This window comes from Apteryx mantelli, chromosome 4, assembly GCF_036417845.1.
Source record: "Apteryx mantelli isolate bAptMan1 chromosome 4, bAptMan1.hap1, whole genome shotgun sequence".
In the NCBI taxonomy this organism is placed as follows: domain Eukaryota; kingdom Metazoa; phylum Chordata; class Aves; order Apterygiformes; family Apterygidae; genus Apteryx; species Apteryx mantelli.
Window position 1 is genome coordinate 84,279,401 of NC_089981.1, and position 24,646 is coordinate 84,304,046.

General features: G+C 61.0%; 6 protein-coding genes across 6 annotated transcripts; all 6 read right to left on the bottom strand.

Moving 5' to 3' along the window:
- Nucleotides 1-184: 184 nt before the first annotated feature.
- LOC136992027 (inositol 1,4,5-trisphosphate receptor-interacting protein-like 1) lies at nucleotides 185-1,573 on the bottom strand. Its single transcript, XM_067295707.1, has one exon. It carries the CDS (start codon nucleotides 1,571-1,573, stop codon nucleotides 185-187), a length of 1,389 nt encoding a protein of 462 aa, XP_067151808.1.
- A 2,734-nt stretch (nucleotides 1,574-4,307) lies between these two features.
- On the bottom strand, nucleotides 4,308-7,549 carry LOC136992028 (inositol 1,4,5-trisphosphate receptor-interacting protein-like 1). Its single transcript, XM_067295708.1, has 2 exons — nucleotides 7,460-7,549; nucleotides 4,308-5,795 (listed from the first exon to the last, which is right to left on the bottom strand). The coding sequence occupies exons 1-2, from the start codon at nucleotides 7,547-7,549 to the stop codon at nucleotides 4,308-4,310; spliced, it is 1,578 nt and encodes a 525-aa protein (XP_067151809.1).
- A 477-nt stretch (nucleotides 7,550-8,026) lies between these two features.
- LOC136992029 (inositol 1,4,5-trisphosphate receptor-interacting protein-like 1) lies at nucleotides 8,027-11,268 on the bottom strand. Its single transcript, XM_067295709.1, has 2 exons — nucleotides 11,179-11,268; nucleotides 8,027-9,514 (listed from the first exon to the last, which is right to left on the bottom strand). The coding sequence occupies exons 1-2, from the start codon at nucleotides 11,266-11,268 to the stop codon at nucleotides 8,027-8,029; spliced, it is 1,578 nt and encodes a 525-aa protein (XP_067151810.1).
- Nucleotides 11,269-11,745: 477 nt separating this feature from the next.
- On the bottom strand, nucleotides 11,746-14,987 carry LOC136992030 (inositol 1,4,5-trisphosphate receptor-interacting protein-like 1). The gene is made up of 2 exons (XM_067295711.1): nucleotides 14,898-14,987; nucleotides 11,746-13,233 (listed from the first exon to the last, which is right to left on the bottom strand). Exons 1-2 carry the CDS (start codon nucleotides 14,985-14,987, stop codon nucleotides 11,746-11,748), a joined length of 1,578 nt encoding a protein of 525 aa, XP_067151812.1.
- Nucleotides 14,988-15,464: 477 nt separating this feature from the next.
- Nucleotides 15,465-18,706, bottom strand: LOC136992031 (inositol 1,4,5-trisphosphate receptor-interacting protein-like 1). Its single transcript, XM_067295712.1, has 2 exons — nucleotides 18,617-18,706; nucleotides 15,465-16,952 (listed from the first exon to the last, which is right to left on the bottom strand). The coding sequence occupies exons 1-2, from the start codon at nucleotides 18,704-18,706 to the stop codon at nucleotides 15,465-15,467; spliced, it is 1,578 nt and encodes a 525-aa protein (XP_067151813.1).
- Nucleotides 18,707-19,183: 477 nt separating this feature from the next.
- LOC136992032 (inositol 1,4,5-trisphosphate receptor-interacting protein-like 1) lies at nucleotides 19,184-22,425 on the bottom strand. Its single transcript, XM_067295713.1, has 2 exons — nucleotides 22,336-22,425; nucleotides 19,184-20,671 (listed from the first exon to the last, which is right to left on the bottom strand). The coding sequence occupies exons 1-2, from the start codon at nucleotides 22,423-22,425 to the stop codon at nucleotides 19,184-19,186; spliced, it is 1,578 nt and encodes a 525-aa protein (XP_067151814.1).
- Between the last annotated feature and the right edge of the window lie 2,221 nt (nucleotides 22,426-24,646).

Sequence of the window (24,646 nt, forward strand, 5' to 3'; positions counted from 1 at the left end):
GAATCTGTGCGTAGGCTAATGCTCCCGTGGGGAATGGGATGTCTCGAAAAGGCTGGGCAGTGGCTGTCCAGGTGATCACAGGGCCTCTGTCGCATGCCTCCTTGCAAGGGCGTCTTCAGCGGGATCGGGTGACATTGCTCAAACTGTGCTTTTGCTGAATTTCCGGAACCCTCTTCCAGCATGATTATAACAGGCTCCTGAGACGAACTTGCAGCCGCCTGAAGTCACGCAGTGCCTGAGCGTGGGCGTCCGGCTCCTGCGCCAGGCGCTGGAAGAGGTTGAGCGGGCTGGCCGTTTGGAAGGCCACTGGCAGAGGGACCTCTCTGGGCACCCTCTCGTTGCCTAGGAGGAAGTGGTGCAGCTGTTTGTCCTCCAGGCAGCGCTGCAGGTACTGCAGGATGCCATCCACCCGCTCCAGGAGATGTCCTCTGTGCCAACGTGACAGAGGTATGACTGTGAGCAGGTGCATCAGCACTGTCTTCAAGCAGTAGGTGGAAAAGCCTGTGCCCTCCAGGAGACGGGCAAAGAGGTTCAGACATGTCAGGTGGCAACTGTCCTGGGGGGCCTGCCTGGCCACGAACCTGAAGAACAGCATCTCTGGAACAGCACAGCTCTCCAGCCACGTTGTGCTGCTGGGGAGGCCAGCCCTTGCCTGCTGGCTGGTCAGGAAAACTCTCGAGTCGCCTTGCTGCACGCCAAACAGTATCTCGATGGACAAGGACCTCCCGGAGACCTTTTCCAGACGGAGCTTGCAGGAGCGGGAAGAGGGCAGCACCGTCAGCCGGCAGCGGTGTGATGCAGGCAAAAGCAGCCAGGCGTTCATCGCTGTTAGCTGGAACCAGCGGGCAGTTTTCTCGACGTCCAGGTAGGAGTGGCTGCACAGGTATTGCAGGAGGCAGGGGCCCTCATTCCTGCCCAGCTCAGCCTCGGGGCGGTGCAGGAAGCACCGCACGTCGCCCAGCAGCTGCTGCCTCAAGCACACGCACTCCAGTTCCACGCGAACGCGGCCGTGCCTCGCCGGCAGCTCCCCACCAGCGCCCAGCTCCAGGTGAAAGCAGTGCCCAGTTGGTGGCTTCAGGGGCACGAGCAGGCTGTAGACGGTGTCCCAATGGGAGCTCCAGCCTTCGAAGGCGCTGCCCACCCCGATGCATTGTTCCAGCCGTAGCAGAGGAGTATTCAAGGTGATGAGATGGCAGGCATGGAGCAGGTCGCCCACCAGCACCTCCACCACCTTGCACCTTTTGGCCAGGTGCAGCACTGGCACCTGCATTTGCTGCATGAGAAACCTTCCCACATCCCATTCATTGACGGGGGCTTCCTCTTCCTCCTCACTGCTGGAGGAGCTCTCGTCACTGCTGCTCTCTGACTCGTCGGAATCGACCTCGGTGGCCATCCAGAAGAGCTCAAAGAGCAACACGAGGGCTCCAGGCAAGGCCCCAAAGGGCCACACCTCCCACATGGCCAAGAGCATATTTTTCAGGAAAAGTCCGCTCTGCAGCTCCTGAGTCATCTTATCAAACTCCTGCTGCAGCCGAATCATCTCCTGCCTCAGCTGCTCTTCACGCTGCTGCATCCGCTGCTGCGTGGCCAGATCTATCTGGTCACCGACCTTCAGCGGGTGCGGAACAATGCCCAGCACAGCCAGGATGAGGACAATACCTCCAGCCATGGCCTAGAGGAGATGGGAGAGCAAGAGATGAGCCGGGCTGGGTGGGAGAGAGCTGGCGGACTGGGGGCAGGAGCCACAGGAGTGAAGGGGAAGGATGGGAGAAGGGCCAAGGGACCTTGGAGGCAGCAAGGACAGGGTTCGTGAGCGCTGCCTGAGCAGCAACGTGGTGGGGCCCAGGCTGCCAAGCCTGCCCTGAGGCCCAGCACTGTGGCCAGGCTTTGCCTTGGGAGGGGCAGGGGTGCCACAAGGGCAAGTGGCACTAGAGTGGGGACTCCGGAGGAGTGACTCCCTGTGCCCCCGGGGGAGCAGTGTCCTGCAGAGCTGTGGGCGCCCCTCACATGCCCAACACGTCTCTGGGCACCCGGGGGCGCTGGGAGCCCCAGACGCCTCTATCCCTGGCCCCCAAGGCGGCAACGCCCCCACCCAACGCGCTCCTGTGTGCGGCTCAGCCCTAGCTGCAGTGCTAGAAAGCCCCGGGAGGGAGCCAGCGTTTGTGCCCCAGCCCTCGTCCCGCCCAGCCTTGCCCCCCTGCCGCACTCACCCTGCAGAGGCTGCTGCAGCCTGGGCTGGCCCAGGCCGTAGTGCTGGGGGCCCAGCAGCGCTGCGGGGCCGACGCCTGCGGGTGCCCTTGTGACGGCGCCCTCCCTTTGTGACTTGTCGTCTGCGCTGTCACGGGGGCACAGCCCCTCTGCAGAGCCAGCCGGCCAGCCCTGGCCGTCATCCGCGTGAGGTAACGGCCCTAACGGCCGTCCCTGACGTAAGGGCCCTAACGGCCGTCCGCAGGGCGGCGGCGCTAACCGCTGTCCCTGAGGTAAGGGCCCTAACGGCCGCCCGCGAGGCAGCGGCCCTAACGGCCGTCCGCAGGGCGGCGGCGCTAACGGCTGTCTGTGAGGTAACAGCCCTAATGGCCGTCTGCGAGGTAACGACCCTAACAGTCGTCCGCAAGGCAGCGGCCCCAATGGAGGGAGCTGGCCGTAGGGAGGCAGCATTCGCCAACACAGAGGGTACAGGGTCTGTGTGAGCTCTGGCAGGGCTGCTTGGGGAAGATGGGGTCATCTGCTGCTGGTGCTGGGGCCCAGAGGCAGGCGTATGGGGCTGCCAGAGCAATGGCCCGCGGGTGGAACTGGAGGGGAGCATGGACACTGCTCAGGGATGTGTGCAAAGCGATGCCTCAGATGGTGCAGCAGCCTGCGGCACCTGAAGCCCATCTGTAGCATGACACGGGTGAGAGCTGTGCCCAAAGCAATGAGGTTCCAGCATGAAGGCCGATGCCGAGGTCATGGAGTGCTGCTCTGGGCGGCTCATCAGTGAGAGCAGATTGTGAAGGTGGCCGCTTCCCTGAAAAGCACGTTAGCAGTATAAGTGGGCAGCTTTGGCAGACATGCAGCAACTGATTGCACCTGTTGCTGCACCCTGTACTTGCACTCCTGGCTGGCATTGGCATCTTGCGCTGCCTTTGGGGGTGGCTGCGAGTGTCGTTGCTTATCCCCTGCATAGGGCCTGTGCCGAGAGTGATGGCTAGCACAAGCTGGGCCCTACCAGGCCCACTATGGAAAGAGGCAAGAGTAGGTGTCATAAGAGCACGGCCCTGTGAGAGTCCCTAAACTCCACAGACCCTGGCTGATGGACATAGGGCAGCTGCAGTAAGAGTCCTGTTAGCTCACTAGCAAGCCAAGGGCACACGTGGTGGGATGCAGCATTACTCTGGGCCTTTTGTAGGGAAGGAAGCTTTGCAGTGGGAAGGTCAGGCTGCAGCCTGCAAACCCCTGCGATGGGAGACGCAGAGAGACTAGATGGTCTCCCTTTGAATGTAATCTTTCAAAGACCCGTCAGCTGGGAGAGGGTTGCAATGGCTTCGCCTGTCTTGGACAGACTGGCCGCGTTCTGCCCCTTCTGACTGCATGTGGAACAAGAGCCCAGGCTTCTGCAGCACTGGGGCAGACGCAGCTCTTTTGATATCATGATTATCAAACAGCTTGTGAGTCTTCCCCAACACACAAGGGCTGTATTTCTGCCAGAGGTATCCCAACTACAAATAAGCATGCAGCTGTTGTGTCACACATGTGCAGTCAGGCCAGCACTTCACCGACACGTGGCCTGCGGTGCGGGTGTGCGTGCTTTGAGTGCAGCACATCTGCAAAGGCTTAATCTTGCTGGCCATGCTAGCGCTGGCAGGGGTGCCCTAGCGCTGCCTGTTGAGCATGTGCAGCGTACATCTGATGCACCTCGGGAATGTCATCTGTGCGGCGCGCTTGCTGCTGTGAACTCGCTGTCTGGGACTGGGGCAAACAGGGCAGCCCGGTGTGTGCTAGTGTTTGTGAGTTCCGATCATCTCCCAGACTTGAGGAAATCTTGTGGGCATGTATCCCCGTGACGGGATGGGGCCCCATTCCCCACACAGTGTTGCCCTGACACTCACAGACAGAGTGCTCGTTAAAAGAGGCTAGTCTATTGGAATCTGTGCGTAGGCTAATGCTCCCGTGGGGAATGGGATGTCTCGAAAAGGCTGGGCAGTGGCTGTCCAGGTGATCACAGGGCCTCTGTCGCATGCCTCCTTGCAAGGGCGTCTTCAGCGGGATCGGGTGACATTGCTCAAACTGTGCTTTTGCTGAATTTCCGGAACCCTCTTCCAGCATGATTATAACAGGCTCCTGAGACGAACTTGCAGCCGCCTGAAGTCACGCAGTGCCTGAGCGTGGGCGTCCGGCTCCTGCGCCAGGCGCTGGAAGAGGTTGAGCGGGCTGGCCGTTTGGAAGGCCACTGGCAGAGGGACCTCTCTGGGCACCCTCTCGTTGCCTAGGAGGAAGTGGTGCAGCTGTTTGTCCTCCAGGCAGCGCTGCAGGTACTGCAGGATGCCATCCACCCGCTCCAGGAGATGTCCTCTGTGCCAACGTGACAGAGGTATGACTGTGAGCAGGTGCATCAGCACTGTCTTCAAGCAGTAGGTGGAAAAGCCTGTGCCCTCCAGGAGACGGGCAAAGAGGTTCAGACATGTCAGGTGGCAACTGTCCTGGGGGGCCTGCCTGGCCACGAACCTGAAGAACAGCATCTCTGGAACAGCACAGCTCTCCAGCCACGTTGTGCTGCTGGGGAGGCCAGCCCTTGCCTGCTGGCTGGTCAGGAAAACTCTCGAGTCGCCTTGCTGCACGCCAAACAGTATCTCGATGGACAAGGACCTCCCGGAGACCTTTTCCAGACGGAGCTTGCAGGAGCGGGAAGAGGGCAGCACCGTCAGCCGGCAGCGGTGTGATGCAGGCAAAAGCAGCCAGGCGTTCATCGCTGTTAGCTGGAACCAGCAAGCAGTTTTCTCGACGTCCAGGTAGGAGTGGCTGCACAGGTATTGCAGGAGGCAGGGGCCCTCATTCCTGCCCAGCTCAGCCTCGGGGCGGTGCAGGAAGCACCGCACGTCGCCCAGCAGCTGCTGCCTCAAGCACACGCACTCCAGTTCCACGCGAACGCGGCCGTGCCTCGCCGGCAGCTCCCCACCAGCGCCCAGCTCCAGGTGAAAGCAGTGCCCAGTTGGTGGCTTCAGGGGCACGAGCAGGCTGTAGACGGTGTCCCAATGGGAGCTCCAGCCTTCGAAGGCGCTGCCCACCCCGATGCATTGTTCCAGCCGTAGCAGAGGAGTATTCAAGGTGATGAGATGGCAGGCATGGAGCAGGTCGCCCACCAGCGCCTCCACCACCTTGCACCTTTTGGCCAGGTGCAGCACTGGCACCTGCATTTGCTGCATGAGAAACCTTCCCACATCCCATTCATTGACGGGGGCTTCCTCTTCCTCCTCACTGCTGGAGGAGCTCTTGTCACTGCTGCTCTCTGACTCGTCGGAATCGACCTCGGTGGCCATCCAGAAGAGCTCAAAGAGCAACACGAGGGCTCCAGGCAAGGCCCCAAAGGGCCACACCTCCCACATGGCCAAGAGCATATTTTTCAGGAAAAGTCCGCTCTGCAGCTCCTGAGTCATCTTATCAAACTCCTGCTGCAGCCGAATCATCTCCTGCCTCAGCTGCTCTTCACGCTGCTGCATCCGCTGCTGCGTGGCCAGATCTATCTGGTCACCGACCTTCAGCGGGTGCGGAACAATGCCCAGCACAGCCAGGATGAGGACAATACCTCCAGCCATGGCCTAGAGGAGATGGGAGAGCAAGAGATGAGCCGGGCTGGGTGGGAGAGAGCTGGCGGACTGGGGGCAGGAGCCACAGGAGTGAAGGGGAAGGATGGGAGAAGGGCCAAGGGACCTTGGAGGCAGCAAGGACAGGGTTCGTGAGCGCCGCCTGAGCAGCAACGTGGTGGGGCCCAGGCTGCCAAGCCTGCCCTGAGGCCCAGCACTGTGGCCAGGCTTTGCCTTGGGAGGGGCAGGGGTGCCACAAGGGCAAGTGGCACTAGAGTGGGGACTCCGGAGGAGTGACTCCCTGTGCCCCCGGGGGAGCAGTGTCCTGCAGAGCTGTGGGCGCCCCTCACATGCCCAACACGTCTCTGGGCACCCGGGGGCGCTGGGAGCCCCAGACGCCTCTATCCCTGGCCCCCAAGGCGGCAACGCCCCCACCCAACGCGCTCCTGTGTGCGGCTCAGCCCTAGCTGCAGTGCTAGAAAGCCCCGGGAGGGAGCCAGCGTTTGTGCCCCAGCCCTCGTCCCGCCCAGCCTTGCCCCCCTGCCGCACTCACCCTGCAGAGGCTGCTGCAGCCTGGGCTGGCCCAGGCCGTAGTGCTGGGGGCCCAGCAGCGCTGCGGGGCCGACGCCTGCGGGTGCCCTTGTGACGGCGCCCTCCCTTTGTGACTTGTCGTCTGCGCTGTCACGGGGGCACAGCCCCTCTGCAGAGCCAGCCGGCCAGCCCTGGCCGTCATCCCCACCCCGCCTCAGCATGGGGTCCCGCATGGGCAGCCAGAGCTGAGGCCCCGGCACCCACCACCTGTGAGCCCATGCGGCAGCAGCACAGTGCACCTGTGGCCTCCCCTCATCAAGTGGGCAGAAGCACCCCCAAAAAAGCCCTTAACCCTTATGAGAACAAAGAAGAGGGTCTGTGGAAGGAGTTCCTCGACTTCCAAAGAGACGTTCAATATTTTCCGAGACAGGCGGATGGGCTCCAGCTCTTGTCATCAAACAACGAGGAGCCTTTGGGAAGGGACAAACTAGAGGAAGTCCTGTCCTCCTTCCCATGAGGGGTTTGTTCATTCTGAACCTTGCAAACCTCCTCCTTCCTTCTTCTCCTCTTGGAGTTCTTCTGCTGAGGCAGGTCTTAGCCCTGCAAGTCCTGAGAACCAAGCCTGAGAACCAAACAAGGGTGTCCCCAGTGAGAGCAGCAGCTCTCCCATGACTCCTGTCTCGGGGCGACCACTTGCCCCCTCAAGTGCAGGCACGGGGGCTGGAGAGGCCACTCTATGGCCCGCCACTCTGGCACGCTGTTGCCCATGGGGCAGCTGCTCCGCGGTTGCCAGAGCATGTCCGCTGGCCTAACCTGGGGCTGAAGGGACCTTGGTGAAGCGAAGGGGCCTCTTACCACGCACGCTCATAGGACCACACTCCCGGCACTCCCCAGGCCCAGGCATCTCCCTGTGGGGTGCTGGTGGCCAGAGGATGGAGAGAGCGGGAGACTCCCCTCTGCCTGGGGGGGATACCTCCTCTCCCTTCTCTCCCTCTCAGGGGCCGTACCTGGGTCGGCCGCGGGCTAGAGCTCGTTGGTCACTTCCCCCTAATTGCCCTAGAGCTCTCCAGGGCCCAGAGAGCGCCCTGTGATGACGCTGTCCAGAAAGATTTGCCGCTGCAGACAACCACGCCACATGGGGGCTTTACCTCTACAAAGAGCGATCGCTTCAGCTTGCTGCGAGATGCAGGCAATGCATGTTTGGGGGCGCAGCACTTGCCGCAGACCTTGCTGGCCATGCTAGCGCTGGCAGGGGTGCCCTAGCGCTGCCTGTTGAGCATGTGCAGCGTACATCTGATGCACCTCGGGAATGTCATCTGTGCGGCGCGCTTGCTGCTGTGAACTCGCTGTCTGGGACTGGGGCAAACAGGGCAGCCCGGTGTGTGCTAGTGTTTGTGAGTTCCGATCATCTCCCAGACTTGAGGAAATCTTGTGGGCATGTATCCCCGTGACGGGATGGGGCCCCATTCCCCACACAGTGTTGCCCTGACACTCACAGACAGAGTGCTCGTTAAAAGAGGCTAGTCTATTGGAATCTGTGCGTAGGCTAATGCTCCCGTGGGGAATGGGATGTCTCGAAAAGGCTGGGCAGTGGCTGTCCAGGTGATCACAGGGCCTCTGTCGCATGCCTCCTTGCAAGGGCGTCTTCAGCGGGATCGGGTGACATTGCTCAAACTGTGCTTTTGCTGAATTTCCGGAACCCTCTTCCAGCATGATTATAACAGGCTCCTGAGACGAACTTGCAGCCGCCTGAAGTCACGCAGTGCCTGAGCGTGGGCGTCCGGCTCCTGCGCCAGGCGCTGGAAGAGGTTGAGCGGGCTGGCCGTTTGGAAGGCCACTGGCAGAGGGACCTCTCTGGGCACCCTCTCGTTGCCTAGGAGGAAGTGGTGCAGCTGTTTGTCCTCCAGGCAGCGCTGCAGGTACTGCAGGATGCCATCCACCCGCTCCAGGAGATGTCCTCTGTGCCAACGTGACAGAGGTATGACTGTGAGCAGGTGCATCAGCACTGTCTTCAAGCAGTAGGTGGAAAAGCCTGTGCCCTCCAGGAGACGGGCAAAGAGGTTCAGACATGTCAGGTGGCAACTGTCCTGGGGGGCCTGCCTGGCCACGAACCTGAAGAACAGCATCTCTGGAACAGCACAGCTCTCCAGCCACGTTGTGCTGCTGGGGAGGCCAGCCCTTGCCTGCTGGCTGGTCAGGAAAACTCTCGAGTCGCCTTGCTGCACGCCAAACAGTATCTCGATGGACAAGGACCTCCCGGAGACCTTTTCCAGACGGAGCTTGCAGGAGCGGGAAGAGGGCAGCACCGTCAGCCGGCAGCGGTGTGATGCAGGCAAAAGCAGCCAGGCGTTCATCGCTGTTAGCTGGAACCAGCAAGCAGTTTTCTCGACGTCCAGGTAGGAGTGGCTGCACAGGTATTGCAGGAGGCAGGGGCCCTGATTCCTGCCCAGCTCAGCCTCGGGGCGGTGCAGGAAGCACCGCACGTCGCCCAGCAGCTGCTGCCTCAAGCACACGCACTCCAGTTCCACGCGAACGCGGCCGTGCCTCGCCGGCAGCTCCCCACCAGCGCCCAGCTCCAGGTGAAAGCAGTGCCCAGTTGGTGGCTTCAGGGGCACGAGCAGGCTGTAGACGGTGTCCCAATGGGAGCTCCAGCCTTCGAAGGCGCTGCCCACCCCGATGCATTGTTCCAGCCGTAGCAGAGGAGTATTCAAGGTGATGAGATGGCAGGCATGGAGCAGGTCGCCCACCAGCGCCTCCACCACCTTGCACCTTTTGGCCAGGTGCAGCACTGGCACCTGCATTTGCTGCATGAGAAACCTTCCCACATCCCATTCATTGACGGGGGCTTCCTCTTCCTCCTCACTGCTGGAGGAGCTCTCGTCACTGCTGCTCTCTGACTCGTCGGAATCGACCTCGGTGGCCATCCAGAAGAGCTTAAAGAGCAACACGAGGGCTCCAGGCAAGGCCCCAAAGGGCCACACCTCCCACATGGCCAAGAGCATATTTTTCAGGAAAAGTCTGCTCTGCAGCTTCTGAGTCATCTTATCAAGCTCCTGCTGCAGCCGAATCATCTCCTGCCTCAGCTGCTCTTCACGCTGCTGCATGAGCTGCTGCGTGGCCAGATCTATCTGGTCACCGACCTTCAGCGGGTGCGGAACAATGCCCAGCACAGCCAGGATGAGGACAATACCTCCAGCCATGGCCTAGAGGAGATGGGAGAGCAAGAGATGAGCCGGGCTGGGTGGGAGAGAGCTGGCGGACTGGGGGCAGGAGCCACAGGAGTGACGGGGAAGGATGGGAGAAGGGGCAAGGGACCTTGGAGGCAGCAAGGACAGGGTTCGTGAGCGCTGCCTGAGCAGCAACGTGGTGGGGCCCAGGCTGCCAAGCCTGCCCTGAGGCCCAGCACTGTGGCCAGGCTTTGCCTTGGGAGGGGCAGGGGTGCCACAAGGGCAAGTGGCACTAGAGTGGGGACTCCGGAGGAGTGACTCCCTGTGCCCCCAGGGGAGCAGTGTCCTGCAGAGCTGTGGGCGCCCCTCACATGCCCAACACGTCTCTGGGCACCCGGGGGCGCTGGGAGCCCCAGACGCCTCTATCCCTGGCCCCCAAGGCGGCAACGCCCCCACCCAACGCGCTCCTGTGTGCGGCTCAGCCCTAGCTGCAGTGCTAGAAAGCCCCGGGAGGGAGCCAGTGTTTGTGCCCCAGCCCTCGTCCCGCCCAGCCTTGCCCCCCTGCCGCACTCACCCTGCAGAGGCTGCTGCAGCCTGGGCTGGCCCAGGCCGTAGTGCTGGGGGCCCAGCAGCGCTGCGGGGCCGACGCCTGCGGGTGCCCTTGTGACGGCGCCCTCCCTTTGTGACTTGTCGTCTGCGCTGTCACGGGGGCACAGCCCCTCTGCAGAGCCAGCCGGCCAGCCCTGGCCGTCATCCCCACCCCGCCTCAGCATGGGGTCCCGCATGGGCAGCCAGAGCTGAGGCCCCGGCACCCACCACCTGTGAGCCCATGCGGCAGCAGCACAGTGCACCTGTGGCCTCCCCTCATCAAGTGGGCAGAAGCACCCCCAAAAAAGCCCTTAACCCTTATGAGAACAAAGAAGAGGGTCTGTGGAAGGAGTTCCTCGACTTCCAAAGAGACGTTCAATATTTTCCGAGACAGGCGGATGGGCTCCAGCTCTTGTCATCAAACAACGAGGAGCCTTTGGGAAGGGACAAACTAGAGGAAGTCCTGTCCTCCTTCCCATGAGGGGTTTGTTCATTCTGAACCTTGCAAACCTCCTCCTTCCTTCTTCTCCTCTTGGAGTTCTTCTGCTGAGGCAGGTCTTAGCCCTGCAAGTCCTGAGAACCAAGCCTGAGAACCAAACAAGGGTGTCCCCAGTGAGAGCAGCAGCTCTCCCATGACTCCTGTCTCGGGGCGACCACTTGCCCCCTCAAGTGCAGGCACGGGGGCTGGAGAGGCCACTCTATGGCCCGCCACTCTGGCACGCTGTTGCCTGTGGGGCAGCTGCTCCGCGGTTGCCAGAGCATGTCCGCTGGCCTAACCTGGGGCTGAAGGGACCTTGGTGAAGCGAAGGGGCCTCTTACCACGCACGCTCATAGGACCACACTCCCGGCACTCCCCAGGCCCAGGCATCTCCCTGTGGGGTGCTGGTGGCCAGAGGATGGAGAGAGCGGGAGACTCCCCTCTGCCTGGGGGGGATACCTCCTCTCCCTTCTCTCCCTCTCAGGGGCCGTACCTGGGTCGGCCGCGGGCTAGAGCTCGTTGGTCACTTCCCCCTAATTGCCCTAGAGCTCTCCAGGGCCCAGAGAGCGCCCTGTGATGACGCTGTCCAGAAAGATTTGCCGCTGCAGACAACCACGCCACATGGGGGCTTTACCTCTACAAAGAGCGATCGCTTCAGCTTGCTGCGAGATGCAGGCAATGCATGTTTGGGGGCGCAGCACTTGCCGCAGACCTTGCTGGCCATGCTAGCGCTGGCAGGGGTGCCCTAGCGCTGCCTGTTGAGCATGTGCAGCGTACATCTGATGCACCTCGGGAATGTCATCTGTGCGGCGCGCTTGCTGCTGTGAACTCGCTGTCTGGGACTGGGGCAAACAGGGCAGCCCGGTGTGTGCTAGTGTTTGTGAGTTCCGATCATCTCCCAGACTTGAGGAAATCTTGTGGGCATGTATCCCCGTGACGGGATGGGGCCCCATTCCCCACACAGTGTTGCCCTGACACTCACAGACAGAGTGCTCGTTAAAAGAGGCTAGTCTATTGGAATCTGTGCGTAGGCTAATGCTCCCGTGGGGAATGGGATGTCTCGAAAAGGCTGGGCAGTGGCTGTCCAGGTGATCACAGGGCCTCTGTCGCATGCCTCCTTGCAAGGGCGTCTTCAGCGGGATCGGGTGACATTGCTCAAACTGTGCTTTTGCTGAATTTCCGGAACCCTCTTCCAGCATGATTATAACAGGCTCCTGAGACGAACTTGCAGCCGCCTGAAGTCACGCAGTGCCTGAGCGTGGGCGTCCGGCTCCTGCGCCAGGCGCTGGAAGAGGTTGAGCGGGCTGGCCGTTTGGAAGGCCACTGGCAGAGGGACCTCTCTGGGCACCCTCTCATTGCCTAGGAGGAAGTGGTGCAGCTGTTTGTCCTCCAGGCAGCGCTGCAGGTACTGCAGGATGCCATCCACCCGCTCCAGGAGATGTCCTCTGTGCCAACGTGACAGAGGTATGACTGTGAGCAGGTGCATCAGCACTGTCTTCAAGCAGTAGGTGGAAAAGCCTGTGCCCTCCAGGAGACGGGCAAAGAGGTTCAGACATGTCAGGTGGCAACTGTCCTGGGGGGCCTGCCTGGCCACGAACCTGAAGAACAGCATCTCTGGAACAGCACAGCTCTCCAGCCACGTTGTGCTGCTGGGGAGGCCAGCCCTTGCCTGCTGGCTGGTCAGGAAAACTCTCGAGTCGCCTTGCTGCACGCCAAACAGTATCTCGATGGACAAGGACCTCCCGGAGACGTTTTCCAGACGGAGCTTGCAGGAGCGGGAAGAGCGCAGCACCGTCAGCCGGCAGCGGTGTGATGCAGGCAAAAGCAGCCAGGCGTTCATCGCTGTTAGCTGGAACCAGCAAGCAGTTTTCTCGACGTCCAGGTAGGAGTGGCTGCACAGGTATTGCAGGAGGCAGGGGCCCTGATTCCTGCCCAGCTCAGCCTCGGGGCGGTGCAGGAAGCACCGCACGTCGCCCAGCAGCTGCTGCCTCAAGCACACGCACTCCAGTTCCACGCGAACGCGGCCGTGCCTCGCCGGCAGCTCCCCACCAGCGCCCAGCTCCAGGTGAAAGCAGTGCCCAGTTGGTGGCTTCAGGGGCACGAGCAGGCTGTAGACGGTGTCCCAATGGGAGCTCCAGCCTTCGAAGGCGCTGCCCACCCCGATGCATTGTTCCAGCCGTAGCAGAGGAATATTCAAGGTGATGAGATGGCAGGCATGGAGCAGGTCGCCCACCAGCGCCTCCACCACCTTGCACCTTTTGGCCAGGTGCAGCACTGGCACCTGCATTTGCTGCATGAGAAACCTTCCCACATCCCATTCATTGACGGGGGCTTCCTCTTCCTCCTCACTGCTGGAGGAGCTCTCGTCACTGCTGCTCTCTGACTCGTCGGAATCGACCTCGGTGGCCATCCAGAAGAGCTCAAAGAGCAACACGAGGGCTCCAGGCAAGGCCCCAAAGGGCCACACCTCCCACATGGCCAAGAGCATATTTTTCAGGAAAAGTCTGCTCTGCAGCTTCTGAGTCATCTTATCAAGCTCCTGCTGCAGCCGAATCATCTCCTGCCTCAGCTGCTCTTCACGCTGCTGCATCCGCTGCTGCGTGGCCAGATCTATCTGGTCACCGACCTTCAGCGGGTGCGGAACAATGCCCAGCACAGCCAGGATGAGGACAATACCTCCAGCCATGGCCTAGAGGAGATGGGAGAGCAAGAGATGAGCCGGGCTGGGTGGGAGAGAGCTGGCGGACTGGGGGCAGGAGCCACAGGAGTGAAGGGGAAGGATGGGAGAAGGGCCAAGGGACCTTGGAGGCAGCAAGGACAGGGTTCGTGAGCGCTGCCTGAGCAGCAACGTGGTGGGGCCCAGGCTGCCAAGCCTGCCCTGAGGCCCAGCACTGTGGCCAGGCTTTGCCTTGGGAGGGGCAGGGGTGCCACAAGGGCAAGTGGCACTAGAGTGGGGACTCCGGAGGAGTGACTCCCTGTGCCCCCGGGGGAGCAGTGTCCTGCAGAGCTGTGGGCGCCCCTCACATGCCCAACACGTCTCTGGGCACCCGGGGGCGCTGGGAGCCCCAGACGCCTCTATCCCTGGCCCCCAAGGCGGCAACGCCCCCACCCAATGCGCTCCTGTGTGCGGCTCAGCCCTAGCTGCAGTGCTAGAAAGCCCCGGGAGGGAGCCAGCGTTTGCGCCCCAGCCCTCGTCCCGCCCAGCCTTGCCCCCCTGCCGCACTCACCCTGCAGAGGCTGCTGCAGCCTGGGCTGGCCCAGGCCGTAGTGCTGGGGGCCCAGCAGCGCTGCGGGGCCGACGCCTGCGGGTGCCCTTGTGACGGCGCCCTCCCTTTGTGACTTGTCGTCTGCGCTGTCACGGGGGCACAGCCCCTCTGCAGAGCCAGCCGGCCAGCCCTGGCCGTCATCCCCACCCCGCCTCAGCATGGGGTCCCGCATGGGCAGCCAGAGCTGAGGCCCCGGCACCCACCACCTGTGAGCCCATGCGGCAGCAGCACAGTGCACCTGTGGCCTCCCCTCATCAAGTGGGCAGAAGCACCCCCAAAAAAGCCCTTAACCCTTATGAGAACAAAGAAGAGGGACTGTGGAAGGAGTTCCTCGACTTCCAAAGAGACATTCAATATTTTCCGAGACAGGCGGATGGGCTCCAGCTCTTGTCATCAAACAACGAGGAGCCTTTGGGAAGGGACAAACTAGAGGAAGTCCTGTCCTCCTTCCCATGAGGGGTTTGTTCATTCTGAACCTTGCAAACCTCCTCCTTCCTTCTTCTCCTCTTGGAGTTCTTCTGCTGAGGCAGGTCTTAGCCCTGCAAGTCCTGAGAACCAAGCCTGAGAACCAAACAAGGGTGTCCCCAGTGAGAGCAGCAGCTCTCCCATGACTCCTGTCTCGGGGCGACCACTTGCCCCCTCAAGTGCAGGCACGGGGGCTGGAGAGGCCACTCTATGGCCCGCCACTCTGGCACGCTGTTGCCTGTGGGGCAGCTGCTCCGCGGTTGCCAGAGCATGTCCGCTGGCCTAACCTGGGGCTGAAGGGACCTTGGTGAAGCGAAGGGGCCTCTTACCACGCACGCTCATAGGACCACACTCCCGGCACTCCCCAGGCCCAGGCATCTCCCTGTGGGGTGCTGGTGGCCAGAGGATGGAGAGAGCGGGAGACTCCCCTCTGCCTGGGGGGGATACCTCCTCTCCCTTCTCTCCCTCTCAGGGGCCGTACCTGGGTCGGCCGCGGGCTAGAGCTCGTTGGTCACTTCCCCCTAATTGCCCTAGAGCTCTCCAGGGCCCAGAGAGCGCCCTGTGATGACGCTGTCCAGAAAGATTTGCCGCTGCAGACAACCACGCCACATGGGGGCTTTACCTCTACAAAGAGCGATCGCTTCAGCTTGCTGCGAGATGCAGGCAATGCATGTTTGGGGGCGCAGCACTTGCCGCAGACCTTGCTGGCCATGCTAGCGCTGGCAGGGGTGCCCTAGCGCTGCCTGTTGAGCATGTGCAGCGTACATCTGATGCACCTCGGGAATGTCATCTGTGCGGCGCGCTTGCTGCTGTGAACTCGCTGTCTGGGACTGGGGCAAACAGGGCAGCCCGGTGTGTGCTAGTGTTTGTGAGTTCCGATCATCTCCCAGACTTGAGGAAATCTTGTGGGCATGTATCCCCGTGACGGGATGGGGCCCCATTCCCCACACAGTGTTGCCCTGACACTCACAGACAGAGTGCTCGTTAAAAGAGGCTAGTCTATTGGAATCTGTGCGTAGGCTAATGCTCCCGTGGGGAATGGGATGTCTCGAAAAGGCTGGGCAGTGGCTGTCCAGGTGATCACAGGGCCTCTGTCGCATGCCTCCTTGCAAGGGCGTCTTCAGCGGGATCGGGTGACATTGCTCAAACTGTGCTTTTGCTGAATTTCCGGAACCCTCTTCCAGCATGATTATAACAGGCTCCTGAGACGAACTTGCAGCCGCCTGAAGTCACGCAGTGCCTGAGCGTGGGCGTCCGGCTCCTGCGCCAGGCGCTGGAAGAGGTTGAGCGGGCTGGCCGTTTGGAAGGCCACTGGCAGAGGGACCTCTCTGGGCACCCTCTCGTTGCCTAGGAGGAAGTGGTGCAGCTGTTTGTCCTCCAGGCAGCGCTGCAGGTACTGCAGGATGCCATCCACCCGCTCCAGGAGATGTCCTCTGTGCCAACGTGACAGAGGTATGACTGTGAGCAGGTGCATCAGCACTGTCTTCAAGCAGTAGGTGGAAAAGCCTGTGCCCTCCAGGAGACGGGCAAAGAGGTTCAGACATGTCAGGTGGCAACTGTCCTGGGGGGCCTGCCTGGCCACGAACCTGAAGAACAGCATCTCTGGAACAGCACAGCTCTCCAGCCACGTTGTGCTGCTGGGGAGGCCAGCCCTTGCCTGCTGGCTGGTCAGGAAAACTCTCGAGTCGCCTTGCTGCACGCCAAACAGTATCTCGATGGACAAGGACCTCCCGGAGACCTTTTCCAGACGGAGCTTGCAGGAGCGGGAAGAGGGCAGCACCGTCAGCCGGCAGCGGTGTGATGCAGGCAAAAGCAGCCAGGCGTTCATCGCTGTTAGCTGGAACCAGCGGGCAGTTTTCTCGACGTCCAGGTAGGAGTGGCTGCACAGGTATTGCAGGAGGCAGGGGCCCTGATTCCTGCCCAGCTCAGCCTCGGGGCGGTGCAGGAAGCACCGCACGTCGCCCAGCAGCTGCTGCCTCAAGCACACGCACTCCAGTTCCACGCGAACGCGGCCGTGCCTCGCCGGCAGCTCCCCACCAGCGCCCAGCTCCAGGTGAAAGCAGTGCCCAGTTGGTGGCTTCAGGGGCACGAGCAGGCTGTAGACGGTGTCCCAATGGGAGCTCCAGCCTTCGAAGGCGCTGCCCACCCCGATGCATTGTTCCAGCCGTAGCAGAGGAGTATTCAAGGTGATGAGATGGCAGGCATGGAGCAGGTCGCCCACCAGCGCCTCCACCACCTTGCACCTTTTGGCCAGGTGCAGCACTGGCACCTGCATTTGCTGCATGAGAAACCTTCCCACATCCCATTCATTGACGGGGGCTTCCTCTTCCTCCTCACTGCTGGAGGAGCTCTCGTCACTGCTGCTCTCTGACTCGTCGGAATCGACCTCGGTGGCCATCCAGAAGAGCTCAAAGAGCAACACGAGGGCTCCAGGCAAGGCCCCAAAGGGCCACACCTCCCACATGGCCAAGAGCATATTTTTCAGGAAAAGTCTGCTCTGCAGCTTCTGAGTCATCTTATCAAGCTCCTGCTGCAGCCGAATCATCTCCTGCCTCAGCTGCTCTTCACGCTGCTGCATCCGCTGCTGCGTGGCCAGATCTATCTGGTCACCGACCTTCAGCGGGTGCGGAACAATGCCCAGCACAGCCAGGATGAGGACAATACCTCCAGCCATGGCCTAGAGGAGATGGGAGAGCAAGAGATGAGCCGGGCTGGGTGGGAGAGAGCTGGCGGACTGGGGGCAGGAGCCACAGGAGTGAAGGGGAAGGATGGGAGAAGGGCCAAGGGACCTTGGAGGCAGCAAGGACAGGGTTCGTGAGCGCTGCCTGAGCAGCAACGTGGTGGGGCCCAGGCTGCCAAGCCTGCCCTGAGGCCCAGCACTGTGGCCAGGCTTTGCCTTGGGAGGGGCAGGGGTGCCACAAGGGCAAGTGGCACTAGAGTGGGGACTCCGGAGGAGTGACTCCCTGTGCCCCCGGGGGAGCAGTGTCCTGCAGAGCTGTGGGCGCCCCTCACATGCCCAACACGTCTCTGGGCACCCGGGGGCGCTGGGAGCCCCAGACGCCTCTATCCCTGGCCCCCAAGGCGGCAACGCCCCCACCCAACGCGCTCCTGTGTGCGGCTCAGCCCTAGCTGCAGTGCTAGAAAGCCCCGGGAGGGAGCCAGCGTTTGCGCCCCAGCCCTCGTCCCGCCCAGCCTTGCCCCCCTGCCGCACTCACCCTGCAGAGGCTGCTGCAGCCTGGGCTGGCCCAGGCCGTAGTGCTGGGGGCCCAGCAGCGCTGCGGGGCCGACGCCTGCGGGTGCCCTTGTGACGGCGCCCTCCCTTTGTGACTTGTCGTCTGCGCTGTCACGGGGGCACAGCCCCTCTGCAGAGCCAGCCGGCCAGCCCTGGCCGTCATCCCCACCCCGCCTCAGCATGGGGTCCCGCATGGGCAGCCAGAGCTGAGGCCCCGGCACCCACCACCTGTGAGCCCATGCGGCAGCAGCACAGTGCACCTGTGGCCTCCCCTCATCAAGTGGGCAGAAGCACCCCCAAAAAAGCCCTTAACCCTTATGAGAACAAAGAAGAGGGTCTGTGGAAGGAGTTCCTCGACTTCCAAAGAGACGTTCAATATTTTCCGAGACAGGCGGATGGGCTCCAGCTCTTGTCATCAAACAACGAGGAGCCTTTGGGAAGGGACAAACTAGAGGAAGTCCTGTCCTCCTTCCCATGAGGGGTTTGTTCATTCTGAACCTTGCAAACCTCCTCCTTCCTTCTTCTCCTCTTGGAGTTCTTCTGCTGAGGCAGGTCTTAGCCCTGCAAGTCCTGAGAACCAAGCCTGAGAACCAAACAAGGGTGTCCCCAGTGAGAGCAGCAGCTCTCCCATGACTCCTGTCTCGGGGCGACCACTTGCCCCCTCAAGTGCAGGCACGGGGGCTGGAGAGGCCACTCTATGGCCCGCCACTCTGGCACGCTGTTGCCTGTGGGGCAGCTGCTCCGCGGTTGCCAGAGCATGTCCGCTGGCCTAACCTGGGGCTGAAGGGACCTTGGTGAAGCGAAGGGGCCTCTTACCACGCACGCTCATAGGACCACACTCCCGGCACTCCCCAGGCCCAGGCATCTCCCTGTGGGGTGCTGGTGGCCAGAGGATGGAGAGAGCGGGAGACTCCCCTCTGCCTGGGGGGGATACCTCCTCTCCCTTCTCTCCCTCTCAGGGGCCGTACCTGGGTCGGCCGCGGGCTAGAGCTCGTTGGTCACTTCCCCCTAATTGCCCTAGAGCTCTCCAGGGCCCAGAGAGCGCCCTGTGATGACGCTGTCCAGAAAGATTTGCCGCTGCAGACAACCACGCCACATGGGGGCTTTACCTCTACAAAGAGCGATCGCTTCAGCTTGCTGCGAGATGCAGGCAATGCATGTTTGGGGGCGCAGCACTTGCCGCAGACCTTGCTGGCCATGCTAGCGCTGGCAGGGGTGCCCTAGCGCTGCCTGTTGAGCATGTGCAGCGTACATCTGATGCACCTCGGGAATGTCATCTGTGCGGCGCGCTTGCTGCTGTGAACTCGCTGTCTGGGACTGGGGCAAACAGGGCAGCCCGGTGTGTGCTAGTGTTTGTGAGTTCCGATCATCTCCCAGACTTGAGGAAATCTTGTGGGCATGTATCCCCGTGACGGGATGGGGCCCCATTCCCCACACAGTGTTGCCCTGACACTCACAGACAGAGTGCTCGTTAAAAGAGGCTAGTCTATTGGAATCTGTGCGTAGGCTAATGCTCCCGTGGGGAATGGGATGTCTCGAAAAGGCTGGGCAGTGGCTGTCCAGGTGATCACAGGGCCTCTGTCGCATGCCTCCTTGCAAGGGCGTCTTCAGCGGGATCGGGTGACATTGCTCAAACTGTGCTTTTGCTGAATTTCCGGAACCCTCTTCCAGCATGATTATAACAGGCTCCTGAGACGAACTTGCAGCCGCCTGAAGTCACGCAGTGCCTGAGCGTGGGCGTCCGGCTCCTGCGCCAGGCGCTGGAAGAGGTTGAGCGGGCTGGCCGTTTGGAAGGCCACTGGCAGAGGGACCTCTCTGGGCACCCTCTCGTTGCCTAGGAGGAAGTGGTGCAGCTGTTTGTCCTCCAGGCAGCGCTGCAGGTACTGCAGGATGCCATCCACCCGCTCCAGGAGATGTCCTCTGTGCCAACGTGACAGAGGTATGACTGTGAGCAGGTGCATCAGCACTGTCTTCAAGCAGTAGGTGGAAAAGCCTGTGCCCTCCAGGAGACGGGCAAAGAGGTTCAGACATGTCAGGTGGCAACTGTCCTGGGGGGCCTGCCTGGCCACGAACCTGAAGAACAGCATCTCTGGAACAGCACAGCTCTCCAGCCACGTTGTGCTGCTGGGGAGGCCAGCCCTTGCCTGCTGGCTGGTCAGGAAAACTCTCGAGTCGCCTTGCTGCACGCCAAACAGTATCTCGATGGACAAGGACCTCCCGGAGACCTTTTCCAGACGGAGCTTGCAGGAGCGGGAAGAGGGCAGCACCGTCAGCCGGCAGCGGTGTGATGCAGGCAAAAGCAGCCAGGCGTTCATCGCTGTTAGCTGGAACCAGCGGGCAGTTTTCTCGACGTCCAGGTAGGAGTGGCTGCACAGGTATTGCAGGAGGCAGGGGCCCTGATTCCTGCCCAGCTCAGCCTCGGGGCGGTGCAGGAAGCACCGCACGTCACCCAGCAGCTGCTGCCTCAAGCACACGCACTCCAGTTCCACGCGAACGCGGCCGTGCCTCGCCGGCAGCTCCCCACCAGCGCCCAGCTCCAGGTGAAAGCAGTGCCCAGTCGGTGGCTTCAGGGGCACGAGCAGGCTGTAGACGGTGTCCCAATGGGAGCTCCAGCCTTCGAAGGCGCTGCCCACCCCGATGCATTGTTCCAGCCGTAGCAGAGGAGTATTCAAGGTGATGAGATGGCAGGCATGGAGCAGGTCGCCCACCAGCGCCTCCACCACCTTGCACCTTTTGGCCAGGTGCAGCACTGGCACCTGCATTTGCTGCATGAGAAACCTTCCCACATCCCATTCATTGACGGGGGCTTCCTCTTCCTCCTCACTGCTGGAGGAGCTCTCGTCACTGCTGCTCTCTGACTCGTCGGAATCGACCTCGGTGGCCATCCAGAAGAGCTCAAAGAGCAACACGAGGGCTCCAGGCAAGGCCCCAAAGGGCCACACCTCCCACATGGCCAAGAGCATATTTTTCAGGAAAAGTCTGCTCTGCAGCTTCTGAGTCATCTTATCAAGCTCCTGCTGCAGCCGAATCATCTCCTGCCTCAGCTGCTCTTCACGCTGCTGCATCCGCTGCTGCGTGGCCAGATCTATCTGGTCACCGACCTTCAGCGGGTGCGGAACAATGCCCAGCACAGCCAGGATGAGGACAATACCTCCAGCCATGGCCTAGAGGAGATGGGAGAGCAAGAGATGAGCCGGGCTGGGTGGGAGAGAGCTGGTGGACTGGGGGCAGGAGCCACAGGAGTGAAGGGGAAGGATGGGAGAAGGGCCAAGGGACCTTGGAGGCAGCAAGGACAGGGTTCGTGAGCGCTGCCTGAGCAGCAACGTGGTGGGGCCCAGGCTGCCAAGCCTGCCCTGAGGCCCAGCACTGTGGCCAGGCTTTGCCTTGGGAGGGGCAGGGGTGCCACAAGGGCAAGTGGCACTAGAGTGGGGACTCCGGAGGAGTGACTCCCTGTGCCCCCGGGGGAGCAGTGTCCTGCAGAGCTGTGGGCGCCCCTCACATGCCCAACACGTCTCTGGGCACCCGGGGGCGCTGGGAGCCCCAGACGCCTCTATCCCTGGCCCCCAAGGCGGCAACGCCCCCACCCAACGCGCTCCTGTGTGCGGCTCAGCCCTAGCTGCAGTGCTAGAAAGCCCCGGGAGGGAGCCAGCGTTTGTGCCCCAGCCCTCGTCCCGCCCAGCCTTGCCCCCCTGCCGCACTCACCCTGCAGAGGCTGCTGCAGCCTGGGCTGGCCCAGGCCGTAGTGCTGGGGGCCCAGCAGCGCTGCGGGGCCGACGCCTGCGGGTGCCCTTGTGACGGCGCCCTCCCTTTGTGACTTGTCGTCTGCGCTGTCACGGGGGCACAGCCCCTCTGCAGAGCCAGCCGGCCAGCCCTGGCCGTCATCCCCACCCCGCCTCAGCATGGGGTCCCGCATGGGCAGCCAGAGCTGAGGCCCCGGCACCCACCACCTGTGAGCCCATGCAGCAGCAGCACAGTGCACCTGTGGCCTCCCCTCATCAAGTGGGCAGAAGCACCCCCAAAAAAGCCCTTAACCCTTATGAGAACAAAGAAGAGGGACTGTGGAAGGAGTTCCTCGACTTCCAAAGAGACGTTCAATATTTTCCGAGACAGGCGGATGGGCTCCAGCTCTTGTCATCAAACAACGAGGAGCCTTTGGGAAGGGACAAACTAGAGGAAGTCCTGTCCTCCTTCCCATGAGGGGTTTGTTCATTCTGAACCTTGCAAACCTCCTCCTTCCTTCTTCTCCTCTTGGAGTTCTTCTGCTGAGGCAGGTCTTAGCCCTGCAAGTCCTGAGAACCAAGCCTGAGAACCAAACAAGGGTGTCCCCAGTGAGAGCAGCAGCTCTCCCATGACTCCTGTCTCGGGGCGACCACTTGCCCCCTCAAGTGCAGGCACGGGGGCTGGAGAGGCCACTCTATGGCCCGCCACTCTGGCACGCTGTTGCCTGTGGGGCAGCTGCTCCGCGGTTGCCAGAGCATGTCCGCTGGCCTAACCTGGGGCTGAAGGGACCTTGGTGAAGCGAAGGGGCCTCTTACCACGCACGCTCATAGGACCACACTCCCGGCACTCCCCAGGCCCAGGCATCTCCCTGTGGGGTGCTGGTGGCCAGAGGATGGAGAGAGCGGGAGACTCCCCTCTGCCTGGGGGGGATACCTCCTCTCCCTTCTCTCCCTCTCAGGGGCCGTACCTGGGTCGGCCGCGGGCTAGAGCTCGTTGGTCACTTCCCCCTAATTGCCCTAGAGCTCTCCAGGGACCAGAGAGCGCCCTGTGATGACGCTGTCCAGAAAGATTTGCCGCTGCAGACAACCACGCCACATGGGGGCTTTACCTCTACAAAGAGCGATCGCTTCAGCTTGCTGCGAGATGCAGGCAATGCATGTTTGGGGGCGCAGCACTTGCCGCAGACCTTGCTGGCCATGCTAGCGCTGGCAGGGGTGCCCTAGCGCTGCCTGTTGAGCATGTGCAGCGTACATCTGATGCACCTCGGGAATGTCATCTGTGCGGCGCGCTTGCTGCTGTGAACTCGCTGTCTGGGACTGGGGCAAACAGGGCAGCCCGGTGTGTGCTAGTGTTTGTGAGTTCCGATCATCTCCCAGACTTGAGGAAATCTTGTGGGCATGTATCCCCGTGACGGGATGGGGCCCCATTCCCCACACAGTGTTGCCCTGACACTCACAGACAGAGTGCTCGTTAAAAGAGGCTAGTCTATTGGAATCTGTGCGTAGGCTAATGCTCCCGTGGGGAATGGGATGTCTCAAAAAGGCTGGGCAGTGGCTGTCCAGGTGATCACAGGGCCTCTGTCGCATGCCTCCTTGCAAGGGCGTCTTCAGCGGGATCAGGTGACATTGCTCAAACTGTGCCTTTGTTGAATTCCTGGAACCCAGCTGCCTGTGGTCCTACAGGAGCGCTCACTGGAAGCATGATGCATTCCTGTTGATTGGCTTATAATGAGGTATGAAACGGAAACTATGGCATGCTCAGAGTGGGATAGGCTCTGGCCCCTGGTAGCGTGAAGGAAACGCAGGGGGAAATCGTCCTTGTGGCTGTCGTGGGCACCATTGCCTGCAGTGCTGGAGGGACCACCCAGAGGCTGCTCACTGGGGCCCCCTGTTGCCTCTCTTCTCACTAATTTGTCCTCCATGGTTCCCCCCTAAGGTATCCTTGAAGTCAATGTCTGCTAGCAGCTTGGAAGCCCGCAAATACAGCTGTGTGCACGATGTCCTCTTTCAGCATCATTTGAGCAATAAGCACCTGAGACGGTCTTGCAGCTTGCTGAACTCGCTCAGTGCCTGGGCATGGATGTCTGGCTCCTGTGCCAGGTGGAGCAGGTTGAGCAGGCTGGCCGTTCAGAAGGCTGGTGGCAGGGGGACCTCCCTGGGCACCCTCTCGTTGCCTAGGAGGAAGTGGTGCAGGTAGTGCAGGACATCATTCAGCCGCTGCAGGAGTTGCTCTGGGCACCACTGTGATGGGGAAACCAGTGTCAGGAGGTGCATGATGACTGTTTTCAAGTGGATGGAGGAAAGCACCAAGTCCTCCAGGAATTAGGAGAGGAGCTGCAGACATGTCGGATGGCAGCTGCCATGGGGGGCCTGCCTGTCCATGAACCTGAAGGACAGCAGGTCTTGCAAGGCACAGCTCTTGAGCCACGTTGTGCTGCTGGTGAGGCCAGCCTCTGCCTCCTGGCTGCTCAGGAAGACCCCTGAGTCGTCTTGCTGCACTGCCAGTGTTATCTCAACGTGCATGGTGCTCCCAGAATTGCTCCTATGCGTGGTTCAGCCCTTGTGGCAGCGCTGGAAAGCCCCAGGAGGGAGCCCCTGAAGTGCTGCAGGCAATATGGCTTTCAGGGTACACAGTGCATGGTGTCTAAGAGCAAGCGCAGCAGGAGGCTGGGTGACGAGCTGTTTAAGAAGAGTAGTAAATTAATTGAATGAAGTAGGGAAAGAGAAATGCTGCAAAGTAGACCCTTAAGAAATGTCCGCAGGAAGGACTATGGAGGGAAAAGTTCCAGAGTGGGTACCTAGGATACCCATGACCCAGTCTTTTCCTTCTGTTGGTCTCCCATGGTGAGCACAGGAGCAGCAAGTATTTGGATATTGATAACGACAGCTCTCCAACTATCCCCAGATGCTGCTTCGCCTTGCTTTGGCTCTTTTGGTATGTTTTTATAAGCGGCCTTGCCTACATAAGAACATAAACCATTTCAGCTCAATTTGAATGGCTGAAAAAGGGAAGGGAAGAGTAGGGGAAGAGAAGGGGAAGGAAAGAATAAGGGAATGAAAAAAGAGGAGAAGAAAAGGGATGAGGGAAAAATGAAACAGGAGAAAAGGAAAATGGGAAAAGAAAAGAACAGAGAAGAAAAAGAAGTAGGAAAGGTGAAAAGAGGAGAAGAGAAAAAGGAAAAGAGGTGAAAAAGGAAAATGGAAGAGAAGAGAAAGAGAAAAGGAAAAAGGAGAAAGAGAAGAGAGAGAAAGGAGAAGAGAAGAGGAGAAAAGAGAAAAAAAGAAAAGAGAAGATGCGGATGATTTTGGCTAGGTAGGCCCACAAAGGCCAGTGAGCTGTTAAGTATTTTACCTTCACGAGCATTAACCATCTTGCTTCCACACCTAGCTGCTGGGAGATGGCTCATGCGTGCAGACCTG

What these genes read in the sequence shown, in the direction of transcription:
- LOC136992027 (XM_067295707.1), bottom strand. Translation starts at nt 1,573, where the DNA reads ATGCAGCAGCGTGAAGAGCAGCTGAGGCAGGAGATGATTCGGCTGCAG.
- LOC136992028 (XM_067295708.1), bottom strand. Translation starts at nt 7,549, where the DNA reads ATGGCCAGCAAGGTCTGCGGCAAGTGCTGCGCCCCCAAACATGCATTG. An exon ending in AGCGATCGCTCTTTGTAGAG is followed by an intron (nt 5,796 to 7,459) that starts GTAAAGCCCCCA and finishes CATCTCCTCTAG; the next exon opens with GCCATGGCTGGAGGTATTGT.
- LOC136992029 (XM_067295709.1), bottom strand. Translation starts at nt 11,268, where the DNA reads ATGGCCAGCAAGGTCTGCGGCAAGTGCTGCGCCCCCAAACATGCATTG. An exon ending in AGCGATCGCTCTTTGTAGAG is followed by an intron (nt 9,515 to 11,178) that starts GTAAAGCCCCCA and finishes CATCTCCTCTAG; the next exon opens with GCCATGGCTGGAGGTATTGT.
- LOC136992030 (XM_067295711.1), bottom strand. Translation starts at nt 14,987, where the DNA reads ATGGCCAGCAAGGTCTGCGGCAAGTGCTGCGCCCCCAAACATGCATTG. An exon ending in AGCGATCGCTCTTTGTAGAG is followed by an intron (nt 13,234 to 14,897) that starts GTAAAGCCCCCA and finishes CATCTCCTCTAG; the next exon opens with GCCATGGCTGGAGGTATTGT.
- LOC136992031 (XM_067295712.1), bottom strand. Translation starts at nt 18,706, where the DNA reads ATGGCCAGCAAGGTCTGCGGCAAGTGCTGCGCCCCCAAACATGCATTG. An exon ending in AGCGATCGCTCTTTGTAGAG is followed by an intron (nt 16,953 to 18,616) that starts GTAAAGCCCCCA and finishes CATCTCCTCTAG; the next exon opens with GCCATGGCTGGAGGTATTGT.
- LOC136992032 (XM_067295713.1), bottom strand. Translation starts at nt 22,425, where the DNA reads ATGGCCAGCAAGGTCTGCGGCAAGTGCTGCGCCCCCAAACATGCATTG. An exon ending in AGCGATCGCTCTTTGTAGAG is followed by an intron (nt 20,672 to 22,335) that starts GTAAAGCCCCCA and finishes CATCTCCTCTAG; the next exon opens with GCCATGGCTGGAGGTATTGT.